The 17,673-nt window shown below is 43.1% G+C and overlaps 2 protein-coding genes across 2 annotated transcripts in view; one reads left to right on the top strand and one right to left on the bottom strand.

Annotated features, from left to right (window-relative positions):
* Positions 1–17,673, bottom strand: part of LOC111869424 (trichoplein keratin filament-binding protein) — a 119,848-nt gene that overhangs the window by 80,197 nt on the left and 21,978 nt on the right. The gene's annotated exons all lie outside the window — the stretch shown is intronic.
* Positions 136–7,570, top strand: LOC111869426 (peptidoglycan-recognition protein LB). Its single transcript, XM_023860948.2, has 4 exons — positions 136–270; positions 3,240–3,453; positions 5,270–5,388; positions 7,222–7,570. The coding sequence occupies exons 1-4, from the start codon at positions 207–209 to the stop codon at positions 7,416–7,418; spliced, it is 594 nt and encodes a 197-aa protein (XP_023716716.1). The 5' UTR covers positions 136–206; the 3' UTR covers positions 7,419–7,570.

Here is a 17,673-nt window from a genome sequence, read left to right as displayed (position 1 = left end):
CTTCCGACGTACATAATCTTGTGTACGTCGGAAGCACGTGTCAGTGAACCGTCAATAGGGGATTACCCTATGCAAAAACTTCTTGTTACGTGCTGAAGTCACATACCAACGTCACCATATAATAACATACGCTGACCGCAATAAGAAGCACATCCAGCACTGATCTAAGCTCAAAGTTCCGTGAACTACCGCAGCATCCTGACGAGATGAAGCTGTTGCAACTCACCGCTCAGATCACGCTCTGCCTACTCTTCACTTCAAACCGAGCAAGTAAGCGAACACTGAATGGTACCAACCAATATGCTGTTAACTGATTTTCAAACCAATAGAACTAACTACATATGGGAATACGATTTAATTAGGAAAATAAACGTCTTTAAAGAATTAAAATAATAATTTTGCCTGTTGTTCTCCACGGGCGTAAAACGTGGTTAATGTAAAGATGTCCCTGTGCTTAACAAATTAAGCACAACTTGAAGGCGCGTTTTCTTGACCTCGGCACTAACTGGAGGTGGTCAGTTTCACGCCCCGGCCGCTTTACCGCCGGGGAAAGTCTCACCGGTAACCACTGGATAGGAGGTTGAGTGGGCCTCAGAGCCGGTCTGGACGACTCGGAGAAGGAAAAATTCTTGACCCTACTAGAACTGGAACACCGACTCCTAGGTCGTCCAGCCTGTAGCCAGTCGCTGTACCGACTACGCTATCCTTGTTACTTCTTTTAAAAGATTATGTAATACAAGCGTTTGGAAACAGCGCCACGAAAAAGAGTGTGCATCTAAATTAAATTAATAAGCAGACACTTTAGTGTACGGGTCATAACATCGGGTCAACCTCTGTGATTTATGCAAGACACTCAAGAGGGCCGGCTGTTGGTGTATTACAACGTATAAAGTGATGATGGGACGGACATATAGCTCGAGAGGAGAGACAAGAAATGCATACAGGTTTTAGTGGGGAAATGTCTCGGAAATATGCCACTCTGGAGGCCGAACAGATGCTAGGATAACCATACGATGCCTCTTTGTCTTCTAACTTCATAACTTCTTGTACTACTGCTAATCTTTGTTTTGTACAGGTCGCTATATCCATTGCTTGCAGCTAAATTGTCAATGTGTTATATTTCCTACAACTGATGTGAGATGAAGGGAAGATACAGATATCAGATTTCACCCTCTAGCAGCACACCCCAAAGGTTCAACACCGCTAGTTCCGGCTGGACACTTCCCAAGACGTTTCTGGAACAACACTCTGTATATTTACACGTACTGTCCCCCTCGTCTCAGTTTCATGCTCAACCCAATGAAAACTGTTTCATTTCAGTCGCTAGCATTACTGGGAGCTGTGTATAAGAATTTCCATGCCATAAACACTTGAATTAATTCATAATTCAATTATAGACTGCCTAAATTGCAATTTCCAAAGTTGTCAACTTTTGAAGAGTACTATTTTCTAGAAAGTAATGGAGTGTAGTAAGACAGGTCACCGACGTTACGGAGGAACGTAATGTCTTAAGGGTCGAATAATAAGCCAAACAGCCAACAAGAAGCAGACCCCTGCAAAATTGCTTGGCTTACTCTTTCACGCTTAAGATGGCGGCAGTATGCTCCTCCGAAACATAGGTAACTCCTATTGGACTACATGGCGTTAAATCCTAGGAGTCAACGCAGTGAAAACCACAGTGTCAAGTTACCAGTATTTGTGAATGAATAAATCTGCACCAAGATAGTACCCGTGTCCAATCTCTGACACATGCATGAGAGAGCGGTTTTCTCCAGACGTTAACAATTAAACCTGTAGCCATTTCTAATTATGCATTTGTTTATGGTCTGTTAAACGAGGCAATCAAAAGTTCAGATTACACGGCGTCAAACTACGATAATGAATAAAGAACTGCGAACTACGTGGAAAGAAGCGACTGTGGCCAATTTGAGGTATTGCCCTGGTATCTGCCTGGAGTGAAGGGACACCATTAAAAATCCCAAGCGAATTGGCCTTCTGTCCGAGATATGACCACAGGACCTCGAGAATACGAATCAGGTGACCGCAAAACCGTGAATACTGCTTTTATGCTACCCATACTAGGCGGGCTGTAACATCTTGTCGACCTTGTGTCTGGGATTTACTTCGCTCCTTGTTTACACAGACATGCATTGATGAGCGGTGGTTCATGGTCAGGACATCATGAAAGGTTCCATGAGGGAAGCCGGCGACTAACCGCGTGAGTTATGGCACGGCGACGATCTTAACTCAATCAGGAGACAGACGGACAGATACACAGAGATTGCTTATAGGTTTCTTCAGTAAGGGTGCTAATATTACTACCGAGGTAGATGATTCAAGCGGTAATACTTCTGATCTGTATTCCAGAGATTATCTGTTCGAATTTCAAAGAGGCACAAATTATGTTCGTAGTTTTCCTCAGTCGTACCAGGAAGATGCCGGGATAGCGCTTCAAATTATGCCATGACTGCTTCTTCTCACATTCTTCCTCATATATCATTTAAATTATCCAACTATCTGATACCTTCACGTATTTGGTGTTGTGCGTGACTTAGAGACGAGTTCTGGATGGCATGGTTGGATTTACTGACAATTTATACATTCAATACTTGAAACTACCGGCAACTACAGCGCTACCGCTAATCTCCGCACTTTACAGTTCACCGGCACACATACACTAGGGTTCTTAATCTTCACCAGTCGTATCCTGGCAACGGATTTCAACATAGTAGTTATACCAGCCTCAGTGTAACTGAAGCACACATAAAGTCTTCTTTCCACAGTCTAATTCCTTCCTCGCCATTTCTTCTCAATCACCTTCGACTGCCGACTCTCTCAATTCGATTCCTCTGCTCCCAAGCTCATATCCTGGCAGGCTGGAGCCTCGGAACTCAATTAACTGAAACGTTCTCCTCTGTCCTTTTCATAACCCCTTGGCAAGGACCACATAGAAAACAGAGCCTGTCTATTGTTGAGATGGAGTGTGTATAGCGCCGCTGCGAAGCAACGGAAATTGCTTGCGTATTCGTTGCTGCGGGAATGTGTTTAATGAGCAGTTGCTTAGCAACGGAAGTCTCCTCTGATTGCATTATTCTGGTTTTCGGTCGTCACAATACTATACACTGAGCTGCTGAAAGAGCCGGTAAATAAACCACAAATATTTAAATAAATAAATGATTAGTATGACGTACTAGGCACACAAGATGCTGAGAGACTGATGTGAGCGCGTTTTCCTTCAGCGGCCACATGTCCTCAAGTCGTGTCACGAGCAGACTGGGATGCACGAGCCCCTGTCAGTAGCCAGACCATACCATCTCTCCCGGTGCCATACGTCGTGATCCACCACACATATCTGCCCGGGTTCTGCAACACCAGCCAAGCCTGCGAGGCCGCCATGCGCAGCATGCAAAACTATCACCAGAACACCCAGAAATGGACGGACATCGGCTACAAGTGAGTACCAGCGTTCGTCACAGTTTAGCATTATATGCACTTTGGGGGATCAGCTGTAGAATTTTAGGTTCTGACACCGGTGGTTATGAAGTGTTCTATCGTCCCGGATATAACGCCGCGTAGTTCGCTGAAATTCAACTGACGTTTCAGAGAAACATTTCACCTCCATCTTCAGGGTTGAAGAGTAAGCTAATCAGTAAACCAGCATAAAACAGGTAGCAAGAACAGCTTTGAAAGTCAGATGATTCGAGGGAACATTTCGCTTCCATCTGCAGTATAAATCAGACAGCAAGTAGTTCTCAGTCAATCGTCGTTTCGAAGGAACATGCTCATTCCATCTTCATGGTTGAAAAGAAAGCTAAACAAGAAACCAGCATAAAGTAGATAACAAGTAGTTCTGAAAGTCATCCGATGTTTCAGAGAAGCATGTCGCTTCCATCTTCAGTATAAAGCTGGTAGCAAGTACAGCTCTGAAAGTCAACAGATGTTTCGGAGGAACATGCCAATTCCATCTTCAGGGTTGAAGAGTAAGCTAAACAAGAAACCAGTATAAAGCAGGTAGCAAGCAGAGTTCTGAAAGTCAACCAACGTTTCGGAGGAACATAAGGCCTCCATCTTCGGAATTGAAGAGTAACCTATGCAAGAAACCAGCATGAAGCAAGTAGAAAGTAAAAGTCTGCTGAGTTTTTAAATCTAGGCATTTGCCTGGAAAGACTGAGTAAAACCGACAAAAATATCCACCAGTGAAGTCGGTGACCCGGCGAAGATTCGAACCGAGTACCTCCCCAATAAAAGAATGGATGTATTGATGCTTGGGAAGATAGCTAACACGGTCACTTGAACTGAGTCTAGAAAGACCATTTATCGCGCTGTACAGGTACACGCTGCAGCCTTGCCATTAGGCTTCACACATCACACGGAAGGCAGAGAAGTTGCATAAACAACAGAATAACAACAATAAATACGATGTATGCCATTCACTTCACACAGAAGTGGCAATACCTAATACGTCGCATATGCGGATTTAAGATATACGCCGTTCTCAGTCTGTATTCAGGTCTACCAGAACACAAGACTGAGAGTGTTTGAGAACAGGGTGTTGAGGAAAATATTTGGACCGAAGATGAAGTAACAGGAGGTTGGAGAAAACTGCATATTGAGGCGCTTCGTAACTTGTACGCTTCTCCAAGTATAATTAGAATAATAAGTGAAGGAAGATGAGGTGGATAGGGCATGTAACACGAATGGGGGAGAAGAGGAATGCATATATCATATTGGTGGGGAAGCCAGAAGGAAAGAGACCACACGGAAGACCAAGGCGTAGGTGGGTGGACAATATCAGAATGGATCTTAGAGAGATAGGATGGGTTGGTATGGATTGGATAGATCTGGCTCGGGATAGGGACCAGTGGACGGCTCTCGTGAACACGGTAATGAACCCTGGGGTTCCATAAAATGCTGGGAAATTCTTGAGTAGCTGCAGAATTGGCGGCTCCTCAAGAAGGGCTCGGCTGCACGAGTAAGTATAATTTTAATAATAATTACATGTATTATGATTAACAATAATATGGATACATATTAGGATATTTCATTAATGTGAGACGTATTTAATGAATTTGCCTGAAGATGGTCATAAATATGGACCGAAAACACCACAAAACAAAAAGAAACGCTTGTTGTCAGGTTACTTTCAACCTTGAAAATGGCAGTACATTCCTCCCAAAGGTCGGTAAACCTCTACCAGACTATATGTACTTTCAGTAGTCACCGCCATTAGAACCCCAATGCCTCATGCACTGCTCATTTGTCCTTACAGTTTCTGTATTGGAGGCACTGGTCAAGTGTACGAAGGCAGGGGATGGGACATCGTGGGAACCCACGCACCCAACTACAACAATCGTAGCATTGGCATTTGCTTCATCGGAGATTTCAGAGGTGAGAAAGTTGACTAGTTCTTTTTGTTAGGGTGGGTTGGACAGAGTCCACTTGGTACGCCGGCTACTAACTGGCCTATTGTACCAGCCCCAGATGATAGATGATGAGTGTGGAGCGGTCGGTGGAATGAGAATTGGAAGGGGAAACCTAAGTATTCGGAGAAAACCTGCCTCGGTACCACTTTGCGCACCCCATATCCCATTTGAACTGAACTGGGCTTGAACCCGGGCCGCCGCGGTGAGAAGCCGGCGACTAACCGCTTGAGCTATGGCACGGCCAGAAAGTTGACTAACTATACGGAGCTGAGCCCTTCTTGAGAAGCCGCCATTTGCGCAGTTACTCAAGAACTTCTCAACATTTTATTGAGCCCGAAAGTTCGTTACCGTGTTCGCAAGAGCCCGCCAAAGGTCACTATTCTGAGCCATATCAATCCAATCCATAACATCTCATCCTGTCTCAACAACTGAACTCTTCTTTAGAATGACTTTGCGCGAATCATGCAGAAAACACAGCCTCTCTATTGTTGAGAAGGCGTGTTTACAGCGCCGCTGCATAGCAACGGAAGTAACTGGATTGTTATTTTCATATTCAATGCCGCGGGAATGTGTTTACCGGGTCGTTGTCTAGCAATGAACGTCTATTCTGACTTCACTATTCCGGCTTTTGGGAGTCACGTAACAATATCATTCTCCCACCTACTCTAGGTCTTTTTAGTGGCCTCTTTCGTTCTGGCTTTACCACAAAAATTCTATATGTATTCCTTTTTTTCCCATGTGTGCTACATGCCCTGCTCATCGCATCCTCCTTGACTTGATCTTTCTAATTATACTTGGCGAAGAGTACAAGTTATGATACTCCTCATTACGCAGTTTTCTCCAACCTCCTGTCACTTCATAACTCTTGGGCAGAAATATTATTGTCAGCATCCTGTTCTCAAACACCCATGTCTATGTTCCTCCTATTACGTCACAGACCGCCAAAACAAATCCAAAAGCAAAATTATAGTTTTGTGACACTGACTCAGATATACTAATAATTGACCAATAAAACATAAAATCTCATGGGTTCGAATCCTGGGAAAATTCTTTACTCTCGTAAACACTCAGTTCGAGAGAACAAGGAAAAGGGCATAGTTACAGAACAGGTAACTAGACTGTTGAATTTTCATGCCCTGGTTAAATGTACAAAATTGCCACGGGAATGTATTTCCTAAACGGCAAGTCTGTGAAAAAGAAAGTTCAACGAAAATGTTCTCACAAATATACAGAAAGACATTTCTGTGACAAAATGTTCAATACATTCAACACTAAGAAAACAAATAGTGTGACTGACACACATACACTGAGGATCTACGAAATTTACATGTATCGCTCAAGTATATGTTCGCGATGACAAATCTAGCTTAAGATGACAGAATCAAAGTACACACTTGCGAATATCCGGAGTCTTCAATTTACGATGCTGGGAACGTGTTACGAAAGCGAGCTGGCCAACACTAGTTCGGGGAAAATTCCGACAGGCAGGGCATACTAAAATTCCCGTATAGCCTTGGAAAATTCTTTATTTATTTAACTAAAATTAAATTTCTCGTATTAAATAGTACCAAGTGACAACCATTATTGAATAGTGAATTGAAAACAGCGTGAATGAAAGTGGTCGTGGACTAATTTAAGTATTATCCCTGCAATTTCCGTAAGGGACTGAGGAAATCCACGAAAACCTCAGTCACGCTATCCGGTCCTCGGACCTAGATTTAAAGCTCTGGACATTCCGAAAGTAAAGCAGGAATTACAATCACAATACAGTATTTGTAGCAGTCATTTATTTTACCAGCTGAGCTGCCGACATTGGAGATGCTAGCCACAGCTAAGTCGCTGATAGAGTGCGGGGTGGAGCGCAACTCCACATCGCCAGACTACAAGCTTCTGGGCCACAGTCAAGTCCGCAGTACCGAGTGTCCTGGAACAGCACTCCTCAACGAGATCAAGACCTGGCCCCATTGGGATTCGCTCAACAAAACTAATACCTAGCTACAACGCTTGGTCCCATTGGGACTATCTCCTTATAGCACCTAGACTGACTACACGCCATGCTCCAGCATATTTCAGTGCATTCATTCATTCATCAGTAATCTGTCAGACGACAGGTCCACAGTCTCTTCCAAAACAGTTCCTCCACTTAATGCGATCTAGAGCTTTCTCCTTCAAATAAAAATATCCCCTTCTGTCCCTAAGGTCATCCAGCATCTTCTTACGTCTTCTTCCTCGTCTTCTAGTCACTTCAATCCGCCCCTCCAGTTTAATCTCGCATACATGGTATCTCTCNGTAACTAGACTGTTGAATTTTCATGCCCTGGTTAAATGTACAAAATTGCCACGGGAATGTATTTCCTAAACGGCAAGTCTGTGAAAAAGAAAGTTCAACGAAAATGTTCTCACAAATATACAGAAAGACATTTCTGTGACAAAATGTTCAATACATTCAACACTAAGAAAACAAATAGTGTGACTGACACACATACACTGAGGATCTACGAAATTTACATGTATCGCTCAAGTATATGTTCGCGATGACAAATCTAGCTTAAGATGACAGAATCAAAGTACACACTTGCGAATATCCGGAGTCTTCAATTTACGATGCTGGGAACGTGTTACGAAAGCGAGCTGGCCAACACTAGTTCGGGGAAAATTCCGACAGGCAGGGCATACTAAAATTCCCGTATAGCCTTGGAAAATTCTTTATTTATTTAACTAAAATTAAATTTCTCGTATTAAATAGTACCAAGTGACAACCATTATTGAATAGTGAATTGAAAACAGCGTGAATGAAAGTGGTCGTGGACTAATTTAAGTATTATCCCTGCAATTTCCGTAAGGGACTGAGGAAATCCACGAAAACCTCAGTCACGCTATCCGGTCCTCGGACCTAGATTTAAAGCTCTGGACATTCCGAAAGTAAAGCAGGAATTACAATCACAATACAGTATTTGTAGCAGTCATTTATTTTACCAGCTGAGCTGCCGACATTGGAGATGCTAGCCACAGCTAAGTCGCTGATAGAGTGCGGGGTGGAGCGCAACTCCACATCGCCAGACTACAAGCTTCTGGGCCACAGTCAAGTCCGCAGTACCGAGTGTCCTGGAACAGCACTCCTCAACGAGATCAAGACCTGGCCCCATTGGGATTCGCTCAACAAAACTAATACCTAGCTACAACGCTTGGTCCCATTGGGACTATCTCCTTATAGCACCTAGACTGACTACACGCCATGCTCCAGCATATTTCAGTGCATTCATTCATTCATCAGTAATCTGTCAGACGACAGGTCCACAGTCTCTTCCAAAACAGTTCCTCCACTTAATGCGATCTAGAGCTTTCTCCTTCAAATAAAAATATCCCCTTCTGTCCCTAAGGTCATCCAGCATCTTCTTACGTCTTCTTCCTCGTCTTCTAGTCACTTCAATCCGCCCCTCCAGTTTAATCTCGCATACATGGTATCTCTCTTTTTGGAAAGAGACTATTCAGGAAAAGTGATAATGTGGTAGTTTTCCCATTTGCTTTCCACATCGCAGTACAACAGCCGTTCAAACCACTCTCGTCACGCCTGTTGCTATACGAACTTGAACCATCTCGAGCATCATTTGCTCTGTGCTTCAAGTCGCTATTGATGACGCTGCTTCCGGCATCAGTTTTTCGTTTTTGGTCTCTCTCTTCGTCTGATGCCTACCCTTTGACCTGTCCAGCAAGGGAGGCCCTGCCAGTAGCTACGCTACCGCTGGTATAGCTCTCAGGGTCCCTGGCATACTCAAACCCCCTCACCACGATAAGGTGGAGAAATTTCAGTGCAACCTTCAACAAAGTACCTAGCCCAAACCTTTGTCGGACTCAATGAATGCTTCAGCATGGTGAGAACCTCAAATCCTACATGGTTCTATGTGACTAAACCTTTTCTCATACGGATTGGACAATATCACCAACCACCGTGTGTTTACCTTAAAGAATGTGGTCGTATGGAATTCAATAAAGTAAAAGTAAAAGTAAAAAGTAAAGCTATCCCTGTAACAGGCCATGGAGGCCCATAAGGTTGTGAGATGTTGAGGTTCCCACATTTTCTAGACAATCGGCTCATAGACGGCGGCAAAGTTGTCAGCCTTACGCGCCGGCCACCCTTTACCCCAAATAATATTCCTGGCACTCATTTCTGTTAGAGGTTGAGTCAACCCCAGGGCCAGTGAGGCTGGAAGGATTAGGTCAATTGAAAAAAAAAATCTAATGACCTCATCGGGACTTGAACTATCGACCTTCCGGCTTGTAGCATAGCCCCTCAAATAACTACACTACCGCGTGCCCCAGATAAACAAAAATGGCCTACAAGGGCGTCTCAATTATTTTAAAACACGGGTAAAGAGGGGGTAAACTTAAGCGTCACATATATAATTTTAAGTCCCACGTTTCTACTGCGTAACTCTGGGAGCCAACTCATGTTAATTACAGTTTACCAAGAATGGAATGTGTTTACTAGAGTTGAAAATAGTCATATTGTAATGTTTTAATTATATGGGGTGGTCAAGCCAACCATCACAACAGCAGCAGCCTCATTGGTCAGGGTAAATTGGGGACAGGAGGGCCGCCTCCGCTGGTAACCATATCGAACTCGTATATTAAAATCTGATCATGACATTTGTGCCTGCTATAACACTGTTACAACTTCAGTAAACTGCAGCTACGTCCGGCTGGTTCCCTAGGAGCAAAGTTGAAGCGCCAGGCGTGAAATCATAATTTTACTATGACGTGGAAGAGAAAGCGCTGAAGTTATCCATTATCAATACAAGTCACACTGCACGTTACAACAAAAGTATTATAGGGATAGAAATTTTATATATGTAAACACAACATTTTGTATGGCAGAAGTTAGTATAATTAGAACATATTTCTGCGCATAAATGCAACAGCAATAATAACTGTGACATGTATTGTATGTGCTAATAAAATAGTACACACTAATGTCACTGTTCTAAGCAATTTAGCATGCAAGAAGAGCATAAGGGATGGAGGCCTGCTGTTCTGTTTGTGACCAGAAGACGCAATGTAATAAAATATCTGAAAGTCACTTATGAACACTTAGAGTAAAACATATTACTTAAACNCTTTCTTCATAGTCACCGCCATGAAAGCCTCAAATCTTACATATTACTTAAACTTATTTCCCAAAAATATTTATGTTAGGATTTACTTACGTCCGATCGTAAACTCAATATGACGTTTTGAAGCGCGCCATGTCATTTCTTGTTGCAAAGTTACATTATAGCATTAATATAGAACTCAAAAATAGGTTATGATGGGCTTTTGGCGGGGACCTGTATCAAAACATGTCATCTACATTACAAAAGGACCTTATACCTCATCAGTTTAATTTTCAGTTAAGTCGAATAACTTCGACATGGGTGACAAACGAAACAACAGAGGACACTCCAAGACTCTGCAAATATCACAATGAACCAGCAGGAGCATGGCGTCATTTTACGATCTTAACCGACGTTTCCCATTCACGGAACTTACCGTTTAGTGAATCTGTTACAAGAAACGGAAGGAAAATCTATAAATCCAGTGGTATCGACTGGCTTCAATTTGCAGCATCTGCGTTCCTAAACACTATAATCGAAATTTCGCGATATACCCCTAAATACTTAATACACTGGAAAAGGGCGTAAAAGTAAACTATCATTGTAACAGGCCGTTAAGGCCCATAGGGTTGTGAGGCGTCGAGGTTCTCAAATCCTGTCTAGACAATCGGCTCACAGATGGTGGTAAGGTTGTCAGCCTTACGTGCCAGCCACCCTTTACCCCCCAGGAAGATTCCTGGTACTCATTTCTGTTAGAGGATTAGTCGACCACAGGGACATAGTGCGGATTCAAGGATTAAGTCAATTAAAAATTCAAATGACTTCATCGGGACTCGAACCCGCAACTTCTTGTAGCATAGTGCCTCAACCAACTACGCTACCGGAAGTGCCTCAACAAATTCTGTCTTAAGCTGCTCGTTATAAAACTCTGAAGGACTGAACCTCGGAGGTGTTCAGATGGACGTCATTATAAACGAGTTTTACGACATGCCAACAAGTCATTTCTTGCGTTCAAGTTTAGCAGAATGTAGTCTCATCTCTTCTAAGTTGAAACTGTTTGTTGATCCATGAAACAGCGCAGTCTCACTTATTTCTGGATACCAAAACTTAAGACAAAAGTACGCATAACATCCGCCTCCTTCCGCTCTTACAGAAATTCTTTGTCCGCAGTGCGTAGCGAAAGACGGACGACGGCTGAAAGACATCGAGAAAACAGACAAGGAACAAGTAGTTACTACAGGATTCTGACGATGGTGTATAACACACAGAAATATTGGGTTTTCGGACTTTTTCTAAGGGACCCAACAGAATAGGTGTTTTTCCCTCACCTGAGGACGGAAACAGATCCAGTTGCCGAAAGGTCGTGTTTTTATTAGTTATCTTAAAAACTAGGACGATGGATAAAGTCCGAAAACCCAATATCTCTGTGAGACAAGGAAAAGTTCCGACATAGTGTATACTATAATTGCGTTCCTGCAAGAGTTTCCTTTTGGCCTTTACGTGATTCTCATCATTCGAAAATCTTTTCCAACTATCCCCCACCGCATATTTCTTTTCTCTCTCTCTCTCTCTTCTCTTGCTCCCACTTTGGAGCATAGGGCTGATTTCTCAGTTTCATGATCATTTCACAGACAGTAGGACTCCTTGGACGGGTGATCAGCTCGTCGCAAGGCCTCTTCCTAAACACAGGACAACACAAACACAGAATAAACACGTACACATACCAAACATCCATGCCTTGTGTGGGATTGGAACCCACGACCCCGGCTTCCGAGTGAGCGAAGACAGTACATGCCTTAAACCGCTCGGCTAAAATGACCGACATATAGAAGATTATTTGCTTTCAAATATCACAAATGTATATTTAATTAGACGTGACTGTGAAACAGAAATTTCGGCGTCTGTAAACACGCAAGCAAAACTACACCCTGAAGCGGTCGGTATCACAGGACAGAACACGAAACTTCCATTCACTGGGTATATTATAATGGAAACTCATTTGTTACAGAAATATCTTATTAAGACACGATTCAAGGATACAGGAACAGATGTTGCGGTATGTCTGGCAGGATAGGGCTATATCGGTCGCGGCTCGGCGCTAGGTCGCGGGGTCCAATCCTGTCTGACACAAATGAGTATGCGCATTACTTTCCTCTGGGATGTGACACAGAGCAGTCCGACAGTCGACATTTATTAGACTACATGGTGATACATCCCAGAACACACTCATCACCATCATCCACTTCAAGGCAGGCTTTTACTAGCCTGTTCGATTAGGTAAATTGAAAAAATCCACCTCATCGGTATTCGAACCCGCAATCTTCCAGCTTGTAATACAGTGCCTAAACCAACTACGCTATCGTGTCCCCGCATACATGGACTGCAAGTGCATATCAAGAGACACGCTTTAAAAAGACAATTTCTGGTGTTACAACTTTCCTCCTTTCGGATCTTTTCAGAGCCCAGTTTTCACTTCCGTACATAAGCACAGGAGCTGCTATTAACGCATCAAATATACCGTATTTACGCGTGCGTGTATAGGCCGCAGCACAATTTTCAGACAGAAATTACAGAAAAAATAATTTTCTTGGAATATTATTTCAGGAGTAGAACATCCTGTATTACTAATTATGAATATAATTTTTTTTAAATGAAGTGTGATTTCAAATATTTCGAATATAAGCCGCACCCCAGTTTTCCTCTTGAATTTTTGGCAAAAAATGTGCGGCCTATACATGCGTAAATACGGTAATTTGTGTGCCCTTTCCAGTTTTACTTCACGGCGTTCTTTTTGTTTTTCCACACATACATTAAAATGTACACAGCTTCTGTAAATAAGAGGTACAGCTATCCACGTAAAAAGCCGTGGAGGCCCATAGCGTTGTGAGACGTCGAGGCTCCCACACTCGCTAAACAATCGGTACACAAATTGCGAAGTTGTCAGTCTTAAGCGCCGACCGCCCTTTACCCCCAGGAAGGTTCCTGGTACTCACTTCTGTTACAGGCCGAGTGGACCACAGAGAAGAATTTGGTCAATTGAAAAATTCAATGACATCATTGGAAATCGAACCCGCGACCTTCCGGCTTGTAGCAGAGTGCCCCATCCAAATACACTATCATGTGTCCCTACACCAAACGACAGTAACCTTCATAATTTATGCAGCATACCATCTCTGCCACCTTGTTTTAAAACAGAACGTCGAATTCAGGAAGTTTCGCATATGAATATTGGCCCATAGACCAGTGAATCTCACTGAGGTTTCCTATCACTTTCCTCGGTCACTTCAGCCAAGTGTCGGGACATTTTGAAAACAGGTGACAAATGCTAACTTCTCCTCCCTTACTAACAACAGTTCAGGCCGCGCCATAGTTAAAGCGGTTAGTCGCTCGCTTCCCACCGCGGCGGCCCGGGTTCGATCTCGGGTCTCGTCAAGTGGGATTTGTGGTGGACAAAGTATTGCTGGGGCAGGTTTTCTCCGAGTACTTCGGTTTCCCCTGCCAATCTTCATTCCACCAATTACTCCACAATCGCCCTCACCTATCATCTGGGACTGGTACAATAGGCCAGAAGTGGCCGCAGTACAAGGGACTTAGTCCCACCACACTAGCGATAAAAAAAAAACAACAGGTCATCTACGACATCGATTCTACGCTATATAAGCCACATACTGTCGATCCTACAACATTCAGTTTCAGAAATTATGCTTAGAAGAAATTAATCAAATATTTCACTCGGATTAAGAAGCTTAAACTTGGGGGCCGCAAAGAACATAAACAAGTGTCTGGCCCTTCTGTTGACTCTTTCTGCTCTATTAACCCAGATGCCGCTGTGCCTTTTAAATAAATCGTTGTCATCCGTACAACTTGGAACGGATGTTTAAATTTGTACCGACCATTAAGCGACGAGCCACATTAGCCCAGTCCAGGGATACCCCAACACTCTTCGCAAAGGCCCATTAGGCTTGCGAGACGCATGTTACGTTCCTAATACCTTTCATCACGACATGCACGCAGATATAACCTATGAAGAAAAATTAACATAAAACCAACACAGTATTAGAATCAAGACGTTCATCACAGACGTAATAAAATACTCTCCACTGTACGTGAGATACAACCGCCTCTGTGGTATAGTGGTCAGAGTTCCTGGCTACAGATTCAGAGAACCCGGGTTCCATTTCCGGCGCTACCAGATTTTCTGAGTAGTGGGTCTAAAACGGGGTTCACTCAGCCTCGTGAGGATAACTGATATTTCAAGGAAACAGCGACTCCGGTCTAGAAAATTGATATTTACGGCCGCGGGGATTCGTTGCGCTGACCACGCGACAAGTTCTATCCGCTAAAGTTGGCACTAACTTCGCCGACAAGTGGCGGTCGCTCGCTCGGTATAGTCCGCTTGCAGACTACAAGCCACGGAGTTTCTTTTTTGTATGTGCGATACTGTAAAATACCCTGCGCCAATTAAATCCAATTCACCTGAAAAATTATTCTCTATTTCCATTTCATTATCATTTTCCCATCGCAGTCTCTGTCTTCCATGCAGTTCTTTTTCTGGGGTTTCCTACCCCGAAAAAAATCATAGTAAAGCTTCATATTTTCTATATCCCGAGCTATATATCTGGTCCATAGCAACAAACTGCCAATTACAGTACATAAAGGCCAAACATCACGGACATGGGTATCGTATGTGGGGAATTCTTCTGAAGTCATGAGACGGAGTTGCAAGACCGTGCAAGACTCCCAAAGTCATGAGACAGTAAAATATGGTCATTTGTCCTGCGGGACTCCGAAATACGTGTGATAATGACCATAACGGCGGGGATCAGCAGCGATTTACCTGACTGAATTCATGGACCGATGTAAGCAACTACTCTATGTGTAAGAAAGCGTTATGCATCATAAACTGAGATGTTTCCCTGCATTCCTACAAGTAATGGAGGGCAGTACACAGTAAAATTTTGAGATGAGGTTAACTGATTTTAAACACTGCAGCCCCCGTCAAGAAAGCTCATATTTTGTTCTGTAACCTATGAATCGAATTATACCCGGGGCTACATCTTGTCTCCAAAAATAAACCCCGTGATGAGGCTGTCATCTTGCATTCTAAGACTCATTAATGGCTTGCAGTGGTGTGCAATGAGCGGCCAGAGGTTCACGCGTAACCCGCTGTACTCAAGGTAGTCTGTGGACTAATTTCATGATCAGAACTATAAATATCAATGGAATACACAAGGACGGTTCGGAAATTTACTTTCACGAAATTCAGACCCGGCTTCATTTCGATCTCAACAGCGAATGCGGCAAAATAAACCATCCCAATCTGGCACCAAGTGCGGGCCGTTGATTCAAACCAGATTCTTGAGGACATGAAAGCAACAAGGGTATAATTCCAGGCATAACGCATACAGTTTATCCAACATGACATCAAAAAACTAGCGTGCCAGTTGGATAAATGTCTCACTGTAAAGGACGATTATGTAGAAAAGTAATCTTCGAGTGGATTACAGTTCTGAAACGTAAAACATACTTCTTATATATATATATATATGTTCTGAGAGAGACAAATCTGTGAAAGCAACTCTCCTATTTTTGAGCTCGGACAGCGCAGTTGGTATAGCGACTGACTACGGGACAGACGACAGAGGGATCGGAGTTCGAGTCCCGGTAGGGTCAGAATCTCCTTTTCTCCATATCGTCCAGAATGGTTTTTGGGCCTTCCCAGCCTCCTATTCAATGGGTACCGGGGGCTATTTCCCCGGGGATAAAGCGGCAAAGGCGTGAAGCTGACCACTCACCTCCAGCTAGTGTCGAGGTCAAGAAAATGTGGATGTATATATCCCCTCCCCATACGCCTTCATGGCGTAGTGCTTAATTAGTTAAGCACAGGGACAATTTTACCTTTACCGTCTTAATTATTAAAATACAGTCAATATTAATATACTACATAATCGTATATTTTTTCACTGCTCAACGTTTGGCGTCACTGCACTAATGGAATTTTAATTATTCTCCAAATGATACAAATTGCCTTGTTTTGTACTTTATATGTGCATGCGTGTGCTTTGTTTCCTTTCTTTGCTACTGCTTACTTAACTGGTCTTCGGGCCGGTGAGTAAGCAAGCAAATAAACATAGAACTGACATGAATTGAAATAAATATATTACATAATGAGACACTCGTACCAGGTTTCCCTAGTCCCGTCGCTATAGTAACCAGTGTCAACGTGATTAAATTATGTTGCCAGAGCAAAGTTACACGCCGTTTACTGCTCACTGACTGCCCATCAACGGCAACCACAAATCACCTTCCAACACATGAGCAAGTCACCAAAGTAACGTTCCTGCCCGATTCATGGCCATTTAACAACAGCTTCTTCCAACTAGGTAAGTTATACAAACGCCAAGCGGCTAGCAATAATGCGCAGTATGTTTTAAGATAGTATATAACTAAACTACTAATTCCTTACACTGTAGTCGTGTTGGTGATTATTAAATGGTCTTCTTGCTGAATGAATGAACTTAAAGCCTCTAACCCGCTGCTTATTCGCGATGGTCTACACACCACACGAACCAACCCAGCAGTTTAAACGGACCCTGAAGAAAAGTCACGCTTCCCTCTAACTACACGGCGTTGCAGCTCAGAAGACCATGTTCTTCAAACTTATGGCAATTTAATCTGAATTTTGGGAGTTGAATTTCTCCCGCAACAGATAATGCCTCGATTCTTCTTCTTCTTCAGCAAAAATAACAGTAATCACGGTGGGGGAAAAAAGTTAAAACTGTCCCTGTCCTTAGTTCGTTATGACCCAGCCATGAAGACGTATGGAAAGGTGGTAGTGCAGCTCCACCACACTTGACTTCGTCGCTAGATGGAGTTGAGTGGCCAGCTTCACATCCCAGCCGCTTTACCCCCGGAAAATGTGCCCCTGGTACCAATTCTATGGGATGCGATCTGAACACTGTGCAGAAAAAAATATCTTGCACCTGCCGCGAATTGAAACTCGGCCGTAATTCGCTGCTATACCAACTGAGCTATCCCGGCTCCCTATAATAATAATAATAATAATAATAATAATAATAATGTTTATTATGTATATGGTTATTTCACTACGCTGAATCAATTGCTAAGAATATGTAGTACTGACTGAAGTATGGGTGGTT

This window comes from Cryptotermes secundus, unplaced genomic scaffold (assembly GCF_002891405.2).
Source record: "Cryptotermes secundus unplaced genomic scaffold, Csec_1.0 scaffold813, whole genome shotgun sequence".
Taxonomy (NCBI): domain Eukaryota; kingdom Metazoa; phylum Arthropoda; class Insecta; order Blattodea; family Kalotermitidae; genus Cryptotermes; species Cryptotermes secundus.
This window is presented reverse-complemented; position numbering and strand designations above follow the sequence as displayed.